Consider the following 21525-nt stretch of genomic DNA (forward strand, 5'->3'; position numbering starts at 1 on the left):
AGACTGCTAAGTGTATGGGTGGATGGAAGGATGGATGGTGAGTCAATGGATGAGTGGGTGGGTGGGTAGGAGGATGGATGGATAGGTGGGTGGGAGGATGGATGGTGGGTAGGAAGATGGGGGGGTGGAAGGATGGGGGAGTGGGTGGGAGGATGGGAGGGTGGGAGGATGGATGATGGGTGGGAGGATGAGGGGTGGATGGGAGGATGGGAGGATGGGAGGATGGGTGGGAGGATGGGAGGATGGGTGGGTGGGTGGGAGGATGGATGATGGGTGGGAGGATGATAAGGGACAGGTGGGCAGATGGATAGATGGGCAGGTAGATGGACTGATGAGCAAATGCTCATCTCCAGCTCAGGTACTCTTCCTAACCCCATGGTTCTCCTTGGCTCCAAGCTGTCCTTTCTGTGTCCCCTGAAGTCTTTCTAACCTGCCAATCATTGGTCATATGTCCAAGCAGGAAAACATCAACATCAAATCTTCTGTTCCTCAAGACTTCAAGCTGCTTTCAAACCTTCCCTCACCCCCATCCCTATTGTCCCTATTGTCCTGGCCACTTGTTGTTGTTGGGTTTTTTGTTTGTTTGTTTGATTTTGGTTTGTGGTTTCTGTTTTTTCGACACAGGATTTCTCTGTGTAGCCTTGGCTGTCCTGGACTCACTTTGTAGACCAGGCTGGCCTCAAACTCAGATATCCGCCTGTCTCTGCCTCCCAAGTGCTATGATTAAAGGTGTGCGCCACCATGCCTTTAAGTGGCAGCTGGCCCCTTTTCATCTCACAAATGGTCCTTTCTTCCTGGTCTACGGCCTTCATTCTCCATTCATCCCAAGGCATCCCTGCAAGTCCCAATCCTCATCTGGAACGCTGACCCAGAGCGTGCACTTGCTGAGTGCTCCCTCTACTCTCGGGACCTCTGGGACAATGGTATCTCCAGGCAGACCAGGCCTCCCCCTCATCCCAGCACCCTCAACTGCCAGCGTTTAAACCAATGTGTTTAAAAACCAGCTGCCCTGCTATGATGTCACTGTGCATGTCATACGTCTCATCCCTGCACTTCAGTGACAATGAGGAGAGCCAGCACGATTCATACAAGCATGTACCTCTCCGACACGGCCCACTGAACATGGAGCAAGACGGCACATGGTGCTTATGTGAGTGGATGGGTACGCCAACACACGTGCCACTGTGACTCAGCCCACTGGCTACTTTCTCTGCCACAGTGTGGAAGGAGAGCGAGCAGGCCCTACTCACGGGTTCCACCCTAGGTCAGCAGGGTTGATGTAGAGTATGCCTGCCCTGGAGACGGTGGCCGGGGTGGCTGTCCTCAGGTGGCTGATCTCAAACACCAGCCGCATGGTGCGATTCAAGGGGATTCGCTCATTGCTGGCCAGGGTGAGGACCTAGGGAGGACAGAGCAAGCCTGTTGGTCAGCGGCAGTCCCCAAATGAGCCACCCAGGAAGGCACACATGGACACATGAACCTGTGTCTCTCAGCTTTCCTTGCCGCCAGCCCCCTGCACATCTAGCCAACACAGGCATCTCGTCAAAACTACAACCCTCTCTTCTGTGGGGTCCTCTGTGTCTCTGTCTACCTGACTGAGGAGCTCTGCTGCTGAGACAGGGGCTTGCTATGCAGCCCAGGAGGGCCTTCAACTGGGAAAAATCTCCCTCCCTCCATCCCCTCTCCCTTCTTGTCCTCCCCGTTTTCCCTTCTCTCTCTCTCTCTCTCTGTCTCTGTCTCTCTCTCTCTCTCTCTCTCTCTCTCTCTCCCTCTCTCTCTCTCTCTTTCTTTCTCTCTTGGTTTTTCGAGACAGGATTTCTCTGTGTAGCCTTGGCTGTGCTGGACTCACTTTGTAGACCAGGCTGGCCTTGAACTCACAGAGATCCGCCTGCCTCTGCCTCCTGAGTGCTGGGATTAAAGGCATGCGCCACCATGCCCAGCTTTCTTTTTTTCTAAACAGGGCTTCTCTGTGTAGCATTGGCTGTCCTGTAAACCAGGCTGGCCTCGAACTCACAGAGATCTGCCTGCCTCCTGAGTGCTGGGATTACAGATGCGCACCACAACTGCCCAGTGACAATGTTTCCTTAAGTTGCTTCTAGACTATTCTGGAGGCCATTTTTGTGTCCCCCCCCCCCCCCACCAACAATGCCATTTCTATGCTGGGCATGGATGAGTTGGGGAACGAGCCCCAAGCTTGACTCCAGCCCACACTGAGGCAGGAACATGGGCGTGTCAAGAGCGCAGGGATCTGTGTCCCCCCCACCCCCCATGGAGAATGTCTTGTGGCAGGTGCCCTCTGTAGTTCATGATGGACTCCTTCTCAGTCACCCTGCTGCTCCCACCTCTACCCCCAGCACCGTGTGTACACCGCATATTGCCTGTAAGCTCTCACACTGTCCCCTTCTCGTGGTGGTGACTGGCGTTCAGGGGGGGGACCCATGAGTCATGTACCTTGTTGTCATCCATGACTGTGTTGAGGGACTCGATCCACATGGGGTCTATGTCCCCGTCCAGGACAATCCACTTGGGACCGTCATGCGTGATGTTGGCCAGGTCTCTCATGATGGTTGAGAACAGGCCTGTAGGGAGGGATGCTGGTGACACTCATGGTCACAGCGAAGGAGCTAAACAGTATGCCAGGCTCTCTGGGGCCTTCACCCTTGCAGCACAGCTCCTCCTGTGGGCTCCCCCTCGGGGTTGAGGGGTCTCTTTGAGTCAGTCTCAGCCCCCCTTCCTTCCCACCTGGTGGTGCATGTGCACTGTGCCCCGAGTGCCCCACCACTGGCTCCACCGGCCCTTCTGCAGAAGCCGGGACCTGGCTGGGACCTGCACAGGCTGTGACCGTCTCAGGGACCCTGCTCAGGCACAATGGCAGGGTCTCGGAAAGCCTCGATGCGGCAGAGGCGACGCGCCACGCCCCACCCTACCTACCATCTTTCCACTCCCTGGTCGCAGGGTTGATGATGCCGAACAGCTCGTCACAGGTGACAGCCTTTGGGTCCAGGTCCACTGCCACGGGCTTCCTCTTCAGGTTCTGATAGGTCTTGTTGAGGGATTTGAGGACCTGACGGGGTGGGGATTGTTCACTGGCTCAGTGTCCACAGCACCTGTACCGGGGCCTGGCGCACAGTCTGCGTGGGGCAGCACCTGTACAGCCCCCAGTGGTTTTGTTCAGTGAGCAGCAGGGCCCCGCTGAGTCTGTGTCCCTTGGACAGTGGTGCAGGCTGGGTGATGGGAGCTAACTTCAGCCCACCAATCCCAGAGTGCACTGGGACTATGTTAGGACCTGGAAAAGCACACATGCTCCATTCTCAGTGCACAGGTAATGCATCGAGAGAAAACAGACCCCAAAATAGGGACAAAATGATTTTAAGGACACACCCTCTCGCCCCGCCCCAACAGTTTTTTGCCTTTTAAACAATAACTTCCTGCCATGACCCCTTGTGACTTGTCATTTTCGTAAACAGGATCTCTCCATGCAGCCCAGCTGACCTAGAACTTTCTATGTAGACCAGACTGGCCTGAAGCACCCAGAGATGTACCTGCTTCTGCCTCCTGAGCGCTGGGATTAAAGATATGTGCCACCACGCCCAGCTACTCTACCTTAGCCCCTTGGGTCTTTGGAAATGGGTTTTGGCAAGAGGGTAAGATAAGGGGCCCGCCCTGAGGGCATTCAGCAGGATCCTTGGCTGGTTTAGTGTTAGTCGCGCTGGTGGTGTTGGCTGCCACCCTTCAGGGTTCACTGCGGCCCCAGGCAATGCTGGGAGACAGGAATGGGAGGGGGGGAGGTGGAGGGGGTGGTCAAGGAGGCAAGTGATGGAGGGGAGGTACCTGGGACTTGCCACTGCCCGCGTTCCCAATGACGAACACCGAGTGTCGGACTTGAAGAAGCTCCTCCAGCTGCACCACCTTCAGCACGAAGCTGTCCTCCGCCTGCAGCTTGAGCTCCAAGATGCTCTGCTTGATGATCTGCGAGACGCAGCAGGGTTAAGGTGGCACGCGGAGACTACCTGTAAGCTGCCTCCAAGCTCTGCCTCTGATGTCACCCAGCACTCACACCGCCGCCTCAGAGACCCAACCCCAGGCCCTTCTGTGACTAGCAGTTCTGCAGCCTGGGGCTGGATGGGGAGCAGGAAGCAGCTCATGGCCCAAGAATACTTGCAGCAAAGAAGCAGGTTTCTCAGGATGGACGGGTGTGTGTGTGTGTGTGTGTGTGAGTCGGTCGAGGAAGGGAGAATTACCTTCTCAAAGTTCAGGTCTCGCTTCCGAGGCACGTCCAGAGCGGGGAAGAGGTCCCCAATCAGCCCCATGAACACAGGCAGGTCATCCGTCACAATCTTGGGGATGTTGAAGTCCCTCAGTGCCCTCATGAGCACCTGGTCCTCTGCCCGGGTGGGGTCCCCCCTCTTCAAGGAGCCAGCTACCACCAGCACAGACTTGATGGCCCGCAGGCCCCAGTCGTAGTGATCCTGCCGGGAGTGGGAACACCAGGTGTGAGCACATCTTCCCACAGTGGACACCTGGCACTGCCAGGCTCAGAGCGGATTTTGGGGCTAGGGATGGCGGAGACAGAGGTGTGGCTCCCCTCAGGCTGGGCCAGGAGCCCTAGGAACTGGAAGAACGCACCTGCTTTGAGAGCAGCTCTTTGCACAGGGTGTAGAGGGTGATGAACTTCCGGGCCAGGAGGCGGGCTTCCAGGAAGCCCTCGGCCACCAGCATGATCTCACAGATCAGTTCAAAGTCAGGGACCACCATAGCGCAGGGCCTGAGAGATGAGCGAGCAAGCAGCTGTCTTTCGCTTATGTTCACCTCCCTGGTGAAAGTCCCTCAGCTGCCACCGCCTGCCCCTCTACACCTGGGACATGTGTCCCTGCCAGTCAACTTTTTGGGTGCATGGACACGGGTCTCAGCCCTCCCCCATCAGTCTTCACACCCGGCTCGGGAAGCTCTAGGCCTCACCTGCTCTGCCGACTCCTCTGAGAACCCTCGTGCAGAGCAGCAAGTGTCTCAGCTGGGGACTGTCCCGGCTCGGGGAGCCCCAGGGCATTTGAGGGACCTGCTTGCCACCCTGTTACCCCTACTCCATCCTGGGAAGTAGCCTTGGACTCATCCACCCCCTGCACCCGCTCTTCAGTCCTGGACACTGCTGGGGGCCTTCCCCTTTCACCTGAATAGGGCCTTGAGGTTCTCGGGCAGCTCTGTGCGTCCAGCGTAGCCTGGGTTCATCGTGATGAAGATGCCCACGGTGGGGATGAGGCTTATAATCTCTCCCAGGAAGTTAAACTTCTTTTTCTTGGCCCGAATTGCATCTTGGACACACTTTACCTAGATGGTTGGTACACGCACATGCACACACACACACATACACACATTAAGATGGAACCATTTATGTGTGCGGATGCCTGTATGTGCGTGTGTGTGTGTGTGTGTGTGTGTGTGTGTGTGTGTGTGTGTGTGTGTGCACATATGTGAAAGCCACTTGGCAATGGGTGTCTTCCTCCATTGCTCTACCTTTGATTTTTTTGAGGCAAGGCCTTTCCCTGAACATGGAACTCACCAATTGACTGGACTGGCTGGGCAGAGCACCCTGGGGGCTCCTCCTGTTTCCTCATCCAAAGCACTGGAATTATTCACCTTGCATCTGGATTCATTTGTGTTTTGGAACAGGCTCTCACTATGTAACCCAGGCTGGCCTCGAACTCACAGAGAGTCCCTTGCCTCTTGCCTCCTGAGTGCTGGGATTAAAGGTGTGCACCACCACGCCTGCGCCATACCTGGCAGCAGCATCTGGTTTTCCCTACTTCCTTTAAAGAAAATATTTATGCATAGGTTTGTGTCTGTGTGTACATGTGTTTGGCTGACCGAGGAGACCAGATGAGGATGTTGGATTCCCTGGAGCTGTGAGCCACCTGGCATGAGTGGTGGGGACCAAACTCTGGTCTTTTGAAAGAGATGGGTGGCCTTAACCTCGGAGCCATCTCTCCAGTCCCCACATCTGGCCTTTGATATGGCTCGTTTGTGTGCCAAGTGCTTTACTGACTGGATCATTGCCCCAACCCTGCTCCTCAACTTCAGTTACAGAGTGTGACGGCTGTGACTTAGCAATGGCCCTCACACTGCCACCATCCATGACTTCTGTCAGTGCTGAGCTGTTCGCCTCCGCGATTTTGTTCATGGTGGGCTTTTGTCTCAGGAGTGCCCTCTGGCCATGACCCTGGCTGAACTCTCTCAGTTCTCTGACAAGAACCCACCAGAGCCCCAATAGTAATCACATCTGTATCTAAGAGTCTCTGAGGCCATCCCCTGCTCACCAGGCTGGAGGAACTTGGGGCATCTGGTCTGCACTTGGGGCTTTTAGAGAAACCTACAGAAGGCAGCTGCAAACCATAAGGCCACCACTTGAGGGCGCTCCAGGCTTATGCCTGAACTCTCCCAGCCGTGGCTGTTTCCCAGCACACAGCTTGCCTGCCTGGTCTTACCTGGCCTCACTGGGTCATGCTGGGCTTCCCTCCCACTTTGTAACCTACAGGGCTCACGTCAGGCAGGACTAGAAGGCAGTAACTGGGACCCGCTGCCACTAGGACCTTCCAGCTTTGTGTTCCTTGCTGACTTGTGTCCGCAAACATCGGGACCGTCAAATGGGAGCCATGGAACATTCTAGGGTTTGTCCCTGACTTTGGAGTGGGGCAGGATCTTTGGGTGTGGACTGGGTCAGGGGTGGGTGATTAACCCTGGGAGGAGGAGGGTGGAGGGGTGGCTGCCGCCTTGGCAAACGTCCAGCCTGGAGACCGGGGGTAGGGAGTTTGGGGGGGGAGTGGGGGAGGATGGGGGGTTGCTGAGAGATCTGAAGGTTAAGGTTCCCAAGGCTGTGGGTCCTCTCTCCCCTGCATCTCCTCACATGGGTGGTCAGGAACCCTGTCCCTACATCCCTACTGGCTTTTCCTACTGAAATTCCAGCCGGATTAGCAGCTGCCTTATCACTGGACAGGAAAGTGGCTGATGGGTAATGGACAGCAGGTTGAGAGCTGGGCACCTCCACCTTTCTTAGCTTCTCTTTGGTGGCCAACTTCTGTGCCAGGGACGACAAATCTGAAGGACCAACGTCTTATGACAATAGTGGAAACCCCACCCCACTAGAGTGCTGAGGTGTATACATGGTACTCCTCCTGTGTAACCTTGGAGCTCTTGCTAACACTCCCCTCAACCTGCATACCCCTGCCCCACCCAGGACAAGAACACTGTCTCCTGTCTTCCTGGTGTCCCGCCTTCCTTTCCCATTTCCCAGCATTCTCTTTTCCAGCTGAGTTTGGGGTAAGGAGCTGGGCCTGGTTTGCCAGCGCCTTTGCAGTCGGGCCTCTGGCCTCCAGGAAAGGGATCTCAAGCTGATGTGACACTGGAGGCCAGCCTGCCGCAGCGGGCCTCAGAGCCCCGTGTTTTTCCAGCCTACCCCACTGCTGTTCTGTGCCCGGCTAGGAACATTTCCCAGACACACAGGCCCGCTTTCCCCACCCGCTGCTGTCTTGTTAGTCTCTATACTGGACCAATGCCTACACCAAAGCGCATGCTCTCCTCTGTAAGTTCAGGGGTCTGGCCTGAGGCCACCTCTGCAGAGTTTAAGCTTCGTCGAGGGTTTCTCCCTACATGGATATCCGGTGGACAAATGCACTATAACCCAACTGGTGCATAAAGACCTTGTAACTTAATTCTTGAGGCACGTGGCTGAGTCCCAGCCAATTGCAGGCAGCCAACTGCTCAGACCATGTTCAGATAAGACAGAGCCCAGCTGTGATCACCCCAGCTGTCAATCCCGCATCGCCTCCTTCCCTCAGACTATCCGTGTGCTGGAGTGTGTGCTGGGGTGCTACATCCTGGACCATTTTGGTTTAGTCTGCTACTCAACTGTACAATCCGAAGCCTTCTAAGAATTGTGAAATATTCTCTCTCTTTCCCGCCTCCCCCTCCCTCCCTTTCCTCCTCCTCTGTTTTTTCAAAACATGGTCTCAATCTACAGTCTTGGCTAGCCTAGAGGTTGTTATATAGCCCAGGCTGGCCTTGAACTTGTGGCAATCCTCCTGGCTTTGCATCACAAAGTGGCAGGGATTTTAGGCATGTGCTACCACACCCGACATAATTATCTATGTTAGCACCCCCAGGCAGAATCAATTATGCCTCCTTGCTTCCCCGGGGCACAGGGGCTACCTATGTGTTTCTCACTCTGTTGTCCCCTCTGTGTATAAACCCCTAGGTCCCCCTGGGAGCCAGGGCAGGAGTCATCACACTGTCCAGTGCCTGGCTGTTGAGGTGGACAGACAGGAGCATCTTTGGGGTCTGAGGTACCACAAAAACTGGGCAAAGTTCTAGGCTCCCCACTGACCCAGAGACGGAGCCGAAGGGCCGGCCCTACCTGCACAGCAATCACGGATAAGACCTCCACGGAGATACGGTTAAACTCATCGAAGCATCCCCAGGCTCCTGTCTGGGCCAGGCCCTTGTAGATGTTTCCACAGGACTACAAAGGGAAAGCCACATCAGAGGGAGGGAGTGGCTTCCAGAGGCCTCCGGGAAGCAGGGTCACGTCCTGGCACACTGGCGTGGCAGCTGCGGGGTGCCCGGGGACAGCAGACCTATACCATCTCAGTGCTTCTCTAAGCAAAACGCTCAGGCATAGGCAGGCTTAGAAATTCCCCAGTTGGGGCTGGAGACTTGGCTCAGAGGGTAAGAGCCCTGACTAGTCTTCCAAAGGTCATGAGTTCAACTCCCAGCAACCACATGGTGGCTCACAACCATCTATAATGAAATCTGTATACACAACAAATGAATAAATCTTAAAAAAAAAAAAAAGAAAAAAAAAAAAAGAAATTCCCCAGTCGTTTTCTGCCCCTTCACCTTCTCGTTTTCTGCTCGCGAAGGAGGGGTGTCCTCCAAGGTGGGCCGGGGCTGCATGGAGTCCAAATAGAAACCCCTTATGGGGATCAAATGGACTTCAATTTTCTAGGGCCCATGAGGGGGGCATGACGGCATGACCTTCAGTCAGCAGGGGTCATAGGCATTCTCCTCAGCCTCAGGAGGGGACCCCTCAGCTGTGGGGCTCATCCAAGGGAAGGGAGTCCCCTGCAGACTGAGGGCCCCCACTCCCTCCCACCCCCCCTCTCACCTCCCACCCTCCACTCCTTCCTTGTATGCCGGGACTCAACCCTCTGCTTTCCCTTTTAGTCCTCTGGGCAGACGTGACCGTGGAGTTGATGGAGCCGACCTCCCCATCGCTTGTCCCTCTCAGTGTCCACAAGGACACTACTTTCACCTTAACCCCACGCTGAACATGAAAGCAGGTAGTCCCTCGCTCCTGTGGTCTCTGATCATCAGGGCCATCTTGGAACTGAGGTCACAAGCCCTCCCGCCCCCCCCCCCCACACACACACATGGTGCTGCGACTCCTACCTCCACAAGGGGGTGTTGGCAGGGCACTCTGGGTGTCTAGTCACTGGCCCCCCAGGGTTCTCTTTTTAGGGCCCACACATCTTAGGTGAGGGATCCATATTCCTGTGCCACATACCTTATAGTCCATCTGCTCAGAGCAGTTGAAGACGTACACCATGGTGCCCAGGGCTCTGCCCAGGTCCTTGGTTGTCTCAGTCTTGCCTGTGCCAGCGGGGCCTGCAGGGGCTCCGCCCATGATCAGGTGGAGGGACTGTGTGAGTGTGATGTAGCACCTGCCGAGGACCTCTAGTCACCTGGGGCACCATGACCCCATGACCCACACCACACTGTGCTTTGCTCTGTTAACTGTGGGGGGGGCACTATTGAAGTTGCTCAGGCCCCCGAGGGACAAAAGGCAGAGAACAGGAACTGTGTGTTGTGACTGAGGGACAGGCATGGGCCTCCCGAGGGTTTGGGGAGTGGGCCCCTGGGACTCATCAGACGGGCACTGAGGGCCTCTTGGGCTGAGTGTGGTCTATTGGCCTGCAGATTACTCCACCCTCCCACACTCACAAGGACCCTCATAGCGCTCTCCCTCCTTGGGGACAGAGCTAGCGTCATAGCAGGACTCAGCCTAAAGCTGGGCTGGAACCTAAGCACAGGGCCTCCTCACTACTTGGGCTCTTCTTGCCTCAGGGCTGAGGCGGGAGGTGTGTGGTGCAGGTGGATGGGCGTTGGCCTGTGGGTGGCCCTCACCTGTCTGTAAGTGGGGTGATGACCAGCCGCGGGGTGTTGCCCAGGTACTCGTAGGAATACTGAATCTGGGCGTCGCAGATGTTGGCAAAGCAGTGCTTCTTTTCCTCATCCCAGCGGTGTCGGAGCTGCGACTGCCAGGTGAAGGCCTGTGAGCTTTCCACCTGCGGCAGGAACCAGCGCGTGTGTCGGCCGGAGGCCCACCTCTTACAGCTGTTTCAACACACCTGGCCGCACCCTGCTACACAGAGGCTCTTCTGGGGTTGGGAGTTGACCCAGTCAGTAAAGAGCTTGCTGAGTTCAAACCCCAGAACCTGTGGTGATATAGTCAATACCAGTCCTGGGGAGCTGGAGGCGGCGGGGGGGGGGGGGGGCGCACCCCTGGGGCTTCCTGGCCAGCCAGCCAGCCTGTGTGCTCAGTTCCAGGGCAATGTGAGACCCTGTCTCCAAAAGGAAGGTGACCCGCACCTGAGAAACCTAAGGTTGTCCTCTGGTCTCCACATGTACACACACACACACACACACACACACACACACACACACACACACACACACGAACACACATAAAAGAGTGGAAACTTCTGGCACTCCACTCATCCCTATGGAGGACAGCCACTTCCTCAGTCACCACTCTGGGAACAGGGAACAGGGAGAAACGTGAGTCTTTGAGTGTGTGGCCAACCCCAAGCCCGGTCCCAGCCCCTGAGAGACAGGGGTGCTCCAGGGGGTGCTCCTGCCTTGGCGGTGATCATCTTGGCCACCACGTCTCGGGCGTGCACGTCGATGGTACAAATTGTCATGATCTTCATCCTGTCGCCAGGGCTGAGGTTCCCGATGAGCAGAGTAATAAGCGCATTCAACTGGCTGATCTGCAGAGAGAGGCACCTGTGCTGGAGCCCCACCTTGTAGCCCCTCACCTGAGGGTCACCCGGCTGGGTGCCCAGGCTGTGGGGGTCCACAGAGGCTGACCTGTGCATGCGCGAGTGTGGGTGTGTGTGCACACATGCATGCATGCATGCGTTTGTGTGTGCATGTGTGCGTGCATGCATGTGTTTGTGCATGCATGTGTGTGTGCGTGTGTGCACGCGCACGATAACCAGCCCTTGTTTACCACAATGAAGACATAGAAAATGTCTTCTCCCAGGTGAGAATACTGAGGAGCCCCGGGGAGGAGCCTATACATTCAGTAAAAACACCTGCCAGCAAAGCCAGCAGGATGGATCAAGTTACACATGCTGGAAGGTTCTGCCGCAGGCCCTTGGCCCTGGGGAGATGGTGCAGCCAGTAAAGTTCTGCCCGGAGAAGCCAACACCAGGGAGGCTGAGCCAGGAGGCTCCTTGGGCTCACTGGCCAGCCAGCTTGGCCTTATGGGTAAGCTTCAGACCTCAACTCAAAAATAAGGTGGGCAGCTTCCTGAGGAACCTCCCCCCAAGGTTCATGCACGCATGCACGCACAAATGCACCGCACAAGCATGCACACACCACACACCACTCATATTCTCTCTCTCTCTCTCTCTCACCACACACACACACACACACACACACACACACACACACACACACACACACACACACACACACAGCTTCTAAGACCTAATCAAGAATCTTAAGGGGCCAAAGAGTACTGCCAAGACAGCCCAGCAGATAGATACAGGTGCGTGACATCAAGCCCTCAACCGGAGTTTGAACCATGGAAGCAAAAAATTGTCCTCTGATCTCCTCATGCACACCGAGATGCAGCATGTTCACACACAGAGAGAAAGAGAGACAGAGAGACAGACAGAGACAGAGAGACAGAGACAGAGAGAGAGACAGAGACAATGAGACAGAGCAAAAAAATGTTAAAAAAAAAAAAAAAAAGGCAATGTAGGCACCTGATTTCTGAGGACGCACTGTAGGAGGAGTTCTGCATTTCTGAGACTGACACTTGCATTGCTGTGGGGCTGCTTATGGTCCAGACAGTGAATACGTGGCTCTACCTTGGAGAAGGCGGACTGTGCTGCCCACTTTTATGCCAGTTTGGCACAAGCTACCGTCATTTAGGGAGAGCCTCAGTTGAAAAAACGCCCACACCAGATTAGCCTGTGGGCAAGCCTGGGCCCAGAGTCCTGGGCTGTAGAAGCAAGCAGGCTGAGCGAGCCTTGAGGAGCAAGCCAGTAAGTAGCGCTCCTCCGTGGACGCACTTCAGTTCCTGCGTCCAGGTTCCTGGCCTGACTTCGCCGTATGGTGGACTGCAAGCTGTGAGCCACGAGTCTGTAATAAACCCATTCCTCCCCACATTGCTTTTGGTCATGATGTTTTATCACAGCAATAGAAACGTTGATTAAGACAGGAGCTTCTGGGCCAGGTGTGGTGGCGCACGCTTTTAATCCCAGCACTCGGGAGGCAGAGGCAGGTGGATCACTGTGAGTTCGAGGCTAACCTGGTCTACAAAGTGAGTCCAGGACAGTCAGGGCTACACAGAGAGACCCTGTCTCGAAAAACAAAAACCAACCAACCAGCCAGACAGCCAGGCAGGCAGGAGCTTCTGGGCCCCAGGGTCTCCACACCTGCTTTTTGTTGTAGTCTTTGATAGCGTTTTCATATCCTTCCTCCAGCCTTGCGAACGCCAGGCCCACCTCGGTCGTCCACCAGATCTGCGTACATGTTAGTGCCACCTGGAAATTACCCAAGGCATGAGACATTGTTCTTTTTTTATATATATTTTATTTATTTCATGTACATGAGTGCTCTATCTGCCTATACACCTGCATGACAGAAGAAGGCATTAGAGGGTATAAATAGTTGTGAGCCATCATGCAGTTGCTGGGAATTGAACTCACGACCTCTGGAAGAGCAGACAGTCTCTTAACCGCTGAGCCATCTCTCCAGCCCCCGAGACATTGTTCTTAATGACTTAAAAAAATGAGGTGGCGCACGCCTTTCATCCCATCATTCAGGAAGCAGAGGTAGGCAGCTCTCTGAGTTCAGGGCCAGCCTGGTCTACAGAGTGAGTTCCAGGACAGCCAGAGGTGCACAGAGAAACCCTGTCTTAAGCCCCCACCTCTACCTCCTAACAAAAAAAAGGAAGAAGAAGAAAAAAAAGGATGAGGTCATGGGGCTGGTCATACAGCTCGGTGCTTAAGAGTGCCGGCTGCTCTTCCAGAGGACCTGCGTTTGATCTCCTGCACACACATGCATGTTCACAACCACCTGAAACTCCAGCTCCAGGGGACCAGACGTCCTCCTCTGGCCTCTGTGGCACTGCACACATGTGGTACGCTTACATGCACACAGGCAAAACGCCCATACACATAAAACAAAAATAAAGGGGGGAAAAAACCGAACTCATGTAAAAAGAGATTCAAGCCATCCCCAGCAGACAGAGGGCGGGCTGCAGCCTTGGAGCCACCACAGGGTCCCCGGGGCTGCACTGCAGCCTTGGAGCCACCACAGGGTCCCCGGGGTCCGTCTCACACCTGGGCTGGGTAGTCAAAGATCCATTGTTCCCTCGGCTTCTCCTCGTACGTCATCGCGGCTTCCGGAATCTCATGGCGCAGGGTGGCACACATTCGGTCCAGCACCCGGTTCAGCCACACTTCCACCTAGGGAAAGACCTCACACTGGCCTCACAGGGCGCCCCACGTCTCACCCCAATAAAGCAGGCAAGCATAGGGGCCTTGCCTGTCTCGCCCTTCACACATTCCTCTCCCAACAAAGCGGTTAGCCACCTGGGACCTCCACCTGCACCTCTCTCTAAACAAAGTCACCATCACTCTGACCTATGGTGACCTGATGACTTCCTTCCTGCGACCAAACACATCCTGGGTCTAGAAGCAGTGAGCCTGCCCACTGTGGACGGGTTTTGGGTGCGTGGGCAAGGAGACAGAATGCACCCTCGGTCAACTGTTTTTAGGGGAATCCCCTATGGGGCGTCTCATGGGTTTGCATGATTGGGCACGTGCAGGATCAAGATTGGGGACTACCAACCCACCCCTCCTCCGCCTGGCTCCACAGAAGGAAGAGCTGGGGGGCACAGCCAGCGTTCTGAGCCACCCATCTTTATGCCCACTGCCCTTGCCGGGTATCTGCTCTACGCCTCTGCTTTGCTTCTAAATAATCTCTCTTCCCACCCCCCACTCCCCCACCCTCTCGCCGCTGCTGCCGGCGGCGGCTGTTTTTTGCTACTTGTACAAGCGTCTTTGACTCTTCGTACAAGATGCCAGTAATTTGAGGTGCTTGCTGCCAAGCCTGGCGACCTGAGTTCAATCCCTGGGGCCCACATGGTGGAAGGAGAAAACTGGCTCCTGGAAATTGTCCTCTGACCTCCACTTACACATCATGACAGACAGACAGACAGACAGGCAGGCAGGCAGACAGGCACGCATGCACATAAGACATGGGAGAGACAGACCACATACAGAGAGAGAGAGAGAGAGAGAGAGAGAGAGAGAGAGAGAGAGAGAGAGAATGAATATAAATACATTTATAAATCAGATAAAAGCCGTCCCCAGGCGTTTCCTTGAGGTAGATGACAGGAGTGACAGCGTGCTACCTCCCCCTTTCCCCAGGCTCACTGCTTGTTGCACAGGCTCACCTGGCCTGAGAGGTCACATTCCTTATCAAAGTCCACAAACTCGTCCTCCTTGCTGTACATCCCCAGGCCAAACTTGAGTGGCTTCCCGCCGGCGTCGAGACGGAATTTGAGCTTGCACAGACTATCGAAGAGTTTGGACAGGTGACGGCTGACCTGGGGCGGGGGGAAGGGCCCTAGAGTTGCTGGTGTCCCCAGGCTCCCTGGAGTGGTCTTAAGCCCTCTTCCTTCTTCTAGCCTTTCCCTTTTGTGAGGCAACCACAGGCAGGGGTGAGGACTGGCCTTGGACAGGACACAGTGCCCGGACCCTCCATCGAGGCTCCCGGCCTGTCCCCTCCTCCGTGCCTCTCCTTCTGAGGAGCCCTGGGGGAAACATATTCCTAGATCCCAGGGGAGATATTAGGGCACACAGAACAGCTCAGCCCATGAATCCCCCCAACGTCTCACCTGTTCCATAGAAGGAAAACAAGCAGGAAGAGCGTCATCTGACTTGCCCAAATCCACACTGTGTGCGGAATACATTGTGGGTTTGCCCTCCAGCCCGGGGCTCAGGGGTTTATGCAGCTGTGGCCCCGCCTACCTCCACAGGGTCATTTCCATTGGACAAGATGTCCAGCAGGTCAGCCGAGGAGACAAAATAGAACCTTGGGAAAGCCAGTCTCTTTGTTTCCAAATATTCAGCCAATGCCTTTTCACACACAGCCAAGCTAAGAGGAAGGAGTGGGGCGGGACTGGTTGGCCCTTTTCTGCAGGAATCTTGGCCAGCCCATCCTCTCAGCCTCCTGCCGGCACCCAGCCTTTTCTCCACAGACCCAGATCATCTCAGAAACTCTAAGCAGATGCCCCCATTCTCCGCCACCTCCAGTCACACAGGGCAGTGCTAATCCACCTCACAGGTGGAATATTATTAGCCTGTCAACTGCGCCTTTGCACAGTAGGTGGCACACAACTATGCCCCATCAACACCTTGGCTGGGCATACAGGGGTGGGGACCCACCTCTTCTTTTTTTTTTTTTTTAAAGATTTATTTTATTATTATTATGTATACAGTGCTCTGCCTGCATGTACACTTGCAGGCCAGTAGAGGGCGCCTGATCACATTACAGATGGTTGTGAGCCACCATGTGGTTGCTGGGAATTGAACTCAGGACCTCTGGAGAAGCAGTCAGTGCTCTTAACTGCCGAGCCATCTCTCCAGCCCCACCTACCTCTTCTTTAGCATTTCCAGTTTGTCGTAGAGACCCGGTTTGTTTGTGGCTTCCACCACATTGGGTGTTTTCACGGCATCCGCCATTAAGGCCTGGGAGGAGAAGGGGAGGACAGAAGTGTTGGAGCCCGGCTCGTCCACGCAGGCACTTCTGGGAACACCCTGGCGGCTGAGCTCACCTTGAATTCCTGGTCAATGGTGTCGAAGCGCCTGGAGTCCTCTGGGAGCTGGGACCGGATGTCCTCTGAGCCAATGAAGATGCTTTCCAGGTGGCTCCAGGTTCTCTGGACCTCAAACCAGATGGAGATGACGGAGTCTGCCGTGGACAGCTTCTGCTGCCAGCTGGTCACCTCCTTCAGGAAGTGGGACAGGTACTTGGACATCATCAGGTTCTGTAACTGGACCTGGTTGTCCTCCAGGGTCTCCACCAGGATTTCATCCGACTTCAGCATCATGGTGCCTGTCCGTGGGTGCGGCTCGTGCTCAAACTCCATGGTGGTCCAGGTGCTGTCCAGGGTTTTCAGCACCTTTCAGGGGAGTGGAAATAAGGGGGTGTCGTGAACGTACAGTGTCACCCACAGGCTCGTGGGTCTGAGCACTCGGTCGCTACCTGGTCCTGCGGTTTGGGATGGTTGTGGAGCCCTTAAGGAGGAGCTGGAGGAAGCGGGTGACGTGAGGTTTTACAGAATGGCCCCATTTCTGGTACACTTTCTGCTTCGGTGGGGACTTGCTGAGATCAGCAGCTTCCTGCTCCTGCTGTCTTGCCTTCCCCTGTGAGGGGCTGCACCCCCTTATGGAAACCCGGACAAGCCCTGCCTTACGTACATTGCTTGCTGGGTTATTTTATCCCAGCGGTGACCTAACTGATTCACAAGCATTGAGCTTCTGGGGTGGAGAGCTCTGGGAGGGCTCAGCGCTCCTGGGACAAGGAACAAAACTAGGGTGTGTGGGCACACACGCACACACGCACACACGCACGCCCACGCTGCTTGGGGAGCCAAGAGGGAGCAGCAGCCCGGAGGCCGACCCACAGGTGGACAGCCAGGAGTCGGGTCTTAGGGAACCCAGAGCAGTTCTCGCACTGCAGCAGGTGCAGGTGTCGGGCTCTGCAGAGGGAAATACACTATTGTCGTATACTGGCGAGAGGACAGCCTGGAGTGGGCCATTTGAAGGTATTGGGTTCTGCGAGTGTTGGATGATTTTCCTGTCCCGAGCTATCAAAGGAAGGCTTCTAGACAACCTTTACCCCCACCCCTCCCCCCAACTCTCCCTCCACCCCTCCCACTCCATACCCCCTACTCCCCCTGGTCAGAGGCCCTCCCAGTCAGCGAGCCCATCCTCCTGGGAGAGCCACATGACAGCCACGCTGCCTACCTTCTCCATGCCCGACTCCTTCACTGCCTTGTCCACGATGTTGCGGACCTCATCCTCGTATTTGTGCAGGTTTAGCTGTAGCAGGTCCGCCAGGGTGGTCTCCTCTGACATTTCAAACTTGACCTTGGTGGGAAAAACAAAAAACAAAACCAAAACCAAAACTGGGCGTGCTTCCTATGAGGCCAGGTGTACTGCAGCAGCAGGAAGCAGCCTACGAGAGGAGCCTTGGCCAGTGGGCCAAGCTCTGCCCTGTGACCCAGGGGCCCTGCGATTTGGGACAGTTCCTTCTCAAAGCTTTACCCCTTTCCTATAAAGCCGTGTAAGCACAAGAGCCCTTTGGAGTGAGGTAAAAAGCACACACCGGGATGCAAGCTCACTTAGGGCAGTGGTTTCAACCTTCCTAGGGCTGCGGCCCTTCAATGCAGCCCCTCCCGTTGTGCCGCCCCCCACAGGATTACTTACATTACCACTTCATAACTGTAATTTTGCTGCTAGTATGAACTGTAATGTAAACATCTGTTTTCCAATGGTCTTAAGTGGCCTGTGTGAAAGGGTAGGAGACACACACACACACACACACACACACACACACACACGCGCGCGCGCGCGCGCGCGCACACATGTAAGGGGCCGCAACCCACAGGCTGAGAAATAGTGGGCTGGAGAGATGGCTCGGGCATTACAGGCTAGACTCACAACCAAAACAGAAGAGATATACTGACTTAGGACTCAGGGTTTGACCTGTGGGTCTTGGGATGAGGTCATCCTCTCAATTATTTGTGTGCTAGCTGGGTTAAGAGAGAAACTAAGAGAAACAAACACAGTTTTATAAAAATAACCCTGACAATTTAAAAACAGAGATACCAGCAGAGCTGAAGGCAAACACAGACTCTCCCACCTCTGAGCCTGCATTACAGAAGGGACCCACCGCTGGCTTCGTCAGCCTCATGCACCGACACCCCAGCTCCACCATCCAGGCAGCTCAGGCTAGCCCACCTTGCGGCTGACTGGCTGCTGGCGGCTATCCCCGCCTCCACCCCACATCAAGCCGCGGTACCTGGGTGGCCTGCATGAGCTGCTGCCAGTGGCGGTCACGGATGGCGGGGTTCTGCAGCTCGCTCACGGCCCGCAGGGACGTGATCATGTTTTTCACGGTGTTGTCCAGGCCTACAAAGGCGTCCCAGGTCTTCATCTCCTTGTCCAAGGATCTCACGTCCTTGGCAAACTTCTTACAGTCAATGTCCATCTGCTCCACGTTGATGTCCTTCCACTTGGTCGTCTTCCAGTCGTCAATGCTGGTGTTGACCTGCAGCGAGAGCCCGCGTCACCTCCCTTCTCCCTCAGCACCCTGCCCCATCTGCTGCTGGACCCTGTGGGGAGCATAACACACAACGTATCATCTTTGTTTGTTTGTTTGTTTGTTTAAATCAAAGTGTTAAAATAAGACAAACTTCATTAAAGAAAAAAACTAAAAATCCTGCTCTGCAGAAATTCAAGTCCCTCTGGGATCAGCTGTTCTTGAAGTCAAAATGTGTGCTCAAGGCTGTGCTGAGTGCTCATAATTACACTCTACTTATCAACTGTGCCGCCTTAAACCAGCTGGCCCTATAAGCGCAGGAGGCCAAGCTCGGACCATGGGACCATGAGGAAGGAAGCCAGGACCCCATTGCATTAGGGATGAAAGCTCAGCTAGGCATGCTTGCCTGCTGGGGCTGACATGACTACACATTTTGCCTTGCTGATTGTGTGGTCCTGTGTGTGTGTGTGTGTGTGTGTGTGTGTGTGTGTGTGTGTGTGTGTGTGTGTGAGCGTGACCCCAGACCTATTTCTTACAGGGAACAGTGACCAGATGGCAGGGATATTTAGAATTGACATTAGACTTTAGTAAAAAGAATGAACCAACAACTGCCATAGAAGCCACGGTTTAATGCCTTTAATCCCAGCACTCGGGAGGCAGAGGCAGGCAGATTGCTGTGAGTTCGAGGCCAGCCTGGTCTACAAAGTGAGTCTAGGACAGCCAAGGCTATACAGGGAAACCCTGTCTTGGAAAAAAAAGAAAAAAAAAAAAAGCCACAGTTTAATAACAAATGAGTTGGTGAAATGCGTGTCTGTAAAAGCCCATGCAGGGCTTAGTGGTTGGCAAGACTTGGCTCTCTCCATCTGGGAATGACTGTGTAACTTGCCTCAGCCAGGCCCAGACTTCTCCACAGGAGCCCTGACTGCCAATACGGCTCAGTGTGCTCTTTGCCTGCCTTGTCAATCACGTTAATACACAGCCTGGACTATTGGGCTTAACCTCTGATGGACAACTACCCATGACAAGAGCATGAGCAACACATTTTTTGTTGTTGTTCAAAACATGTAGGGATATTTGTTACTGCATAATAACCTAGCTTATACTGATTAATAAGAAAAATAATTGGAGAAACTTCATGTCTGACAAGCCACATGGAAAAAAAAATTCTACCAAGAACGACGGAAACAAGATGCTAAGAGTCCGTGTCCTTCCGTCTGGGGTGTGTTGGAAAAAGCTGCAAAGCTGGAAGCCACTGGTCATCAAAAGCATCAGATTGTGGACACAGGTGCTGGGGGAGGAGGGGCCAGGGCTTGGCAAGCACCAAGGACTCAGAAAGACCCAACAGCAGTGTCTGCAGGATGTGTGCCCTGAAGACGAGAGACCTGACGCTGCCACCTGCGCAGGACTCAACGGCTCTGATGCACTGGCAGGTTGAGTCCACTCTGTTGGTTGCTTGTCCATGCCTTTTCCTGAGCCACCCTGCCTACTCAGGCACATGGCAGCTCCTGGGCCGGGCTCCCTTTAGTGATGTCTATTAAAGGAAACACCCTCTCATCTGGCACTAGTGTCTGCAGGGATTTAGGGCTCCCCTGGTCTAAATGGTAAGAGGTGCTGCCCAATGTCCATGCGCCTCCAGAGTGTGGCGTTTCGCCGTGGCACCTCTAACTGACTACTGTGTGGCTTCCGCTGCGTGGCTTGGAACCTGCTATGTCGCGCAGGCTGACCCTGCCTTGAGCTTCCTACCATTTCTGTCTCCCCGGTGCTGGGATTGCCAATTGCCAGCGCAGTCCTGTCTTCCAGACATGAACACCTGCTGCACTCGTGGGCTAGCAGCCCACAGGGACCACACGAGGCTTGGCTTTTTGGCAGTCCATCATGGGCCATGAGGGGAGGGGGCAGCCATAGTCCTCGGTGGCAGGGCCACCAGTAAGTCGCCCTTGCTGGAGTAAAAAAGCTCACACCTATGGTCAGGCAAGCGGCCAGAATTAAACTCAATGGGCCAGGAAAAAAAAAAATCACAGAAGTAGGAGGGGACTTATTGCAAAGAATGGGTTGGAGGGAGCCTAAGGGAGGTAAGAGAGGAAAATGAGGGAATAAATAAAATTTGAGAGGAGGAGACAGAGGGCGAGAGGCGGGATGGGAGGGAGGCAGCAGAGGGAGGGGGAGTGGTACTGCCTACAGCTGCTGGGGTCCTTAGGGAGGCTGCAGCCGCATCCTTACAACCAAATGGCCATACAGAGCCCCCATCCCGCGAGGCCTGGCCTGCCTCACCATGACGATCATGTCCCAGAGCTCCTTCAGCAGGCGGACCTCCCGGTGGCAGGCCTTCAGCTGCTTGTAGTCTGGCACGGTGACCTCAAACAGGCTGGCAGACTTGCACAGTGCCTCCATGACACTCTCCATGGCAAAGATGCTCTTTTGTTGCTGGGGTGGAATGGGATGGGAGGGGACATCAATGGGGCTGCCCCCAAGCCCGAGCACCCCACCCTGCCCCCGTTCCTGCCTTCTTGATCTTTCTCCACCATGCCTCAAGAAGTCTTCTCGGCTCTCTAGCTGCGTGCCTCCCCACCCCCGATGGAGCCCAGTGCTCCATCCAGGAATGGCAGCAGACCCGTGGTACCCCACGCTCTGGGATATGGTAGGAGGAAGAAGCTTGTTTCTACAGGTTCATGTCTGTGTGGGAGCAGATGGAGTCTTGGGGGGGATTTGTGTTGTCGGCACAGATGCAGCCATAACAAGAACCCCCAAATGCCTTAGACCCGTAGGCACGGCAAGATCTTTCTCCAGGCTAGGCTTAGGGAGATGAGAAAGCTTCCCCTGGTCCATGTGGGATACTGACAGTGTATGGAAAAAATAGCAGGCACAGCTGCCTCCTCCCTGCTCCCGGATGTTCACAGGACGAGC

General features: G+C 54.9%; 1 protein-coding gene across 1 annotated transcript in view; it reads right to left on the minus strand.

Annotated features, from left to right (window-relative positions):
• Dnah17 (dynein axonemal heavy chain 17) overlaps window positions 1-21525 on the minus strand; it is a 108332-nt gene that overhangs the window by 53682 nt on the left and 33125 nt on the right. The window contains exons 24-43 of the mRNA XM_051159135.1: window positions 20893-21045; window positions 18382-18630; window positions 17325-17447; window positions 16130-16477; window positions 15952-16043; window positions 15324-15450; window positions 14747-14899; window positions 13629-13754; window positions 12720-12827; window positions 10908-11039; window positions 10174-10334; window positions 9554-9710; window positions 8405-8509; window positions 5168-5325; window positions 4627-4765; window positions 4242-4469; window positions 3832-3969; window positions 2932-3064; window positions 2452-2579; window positions 1251-1399 (exon numbers count right to left, since the gene is read on the minus strand). Coding sequence (XP_051015092.1) covers window positions 1251-1399; window positions 2452-2579; window positions 2932-3064; window positions 3832-3969; window positions 4242-4469; window positions 4627-4765; window positions 5168-5325; window positions 8405-8509; window positions 9554-9710; window positions 10174-10334; window positions 10908-11039; window positions 12720-12827; window positions 13629-13754; window positions 14747-14899; window positions 15324-15450; window positions 15952-16043; window positions 16130-16477; window positions 17325-17447; window positions 18382-18630; window positions 20893-21045 — 3107 coding nt within the window. The remainder of the gene's footprint in view (window positions 1-1250; window positions 1400-2451; window positions 2580-2931; window positions 3065-3831; window positions 3970-4241; window positions 4470-4626; window positions 4766-5167; window positions 5326-8404; window positions 8510-9553; window positions 9711-10173; window positions 10335-10907; window positions 11040-12719; window positions 12828-13628; window positions 13755-14746; window positions 14900-15323; window positions 15451-15951; window positions 16044-16129; window positions 16478-17324; window positions 17448-18381; window positions 18631-20892; window positions 21046-21525) is intronic.

The sequence above is a fragment of the Acomys russatus genome, chromosome 16 (genome assembly GCF_903995435.1).
Source record: "Acomys russatus chromosome 16, mAcoRus1.1, whole genome shotgun sequence".
NCBI classification, from domain to species: Eukaryota; Metazoa; Chordata; class Mammalia; order Rodentia; family Muridae; genus Acomys; species Acomys russatus.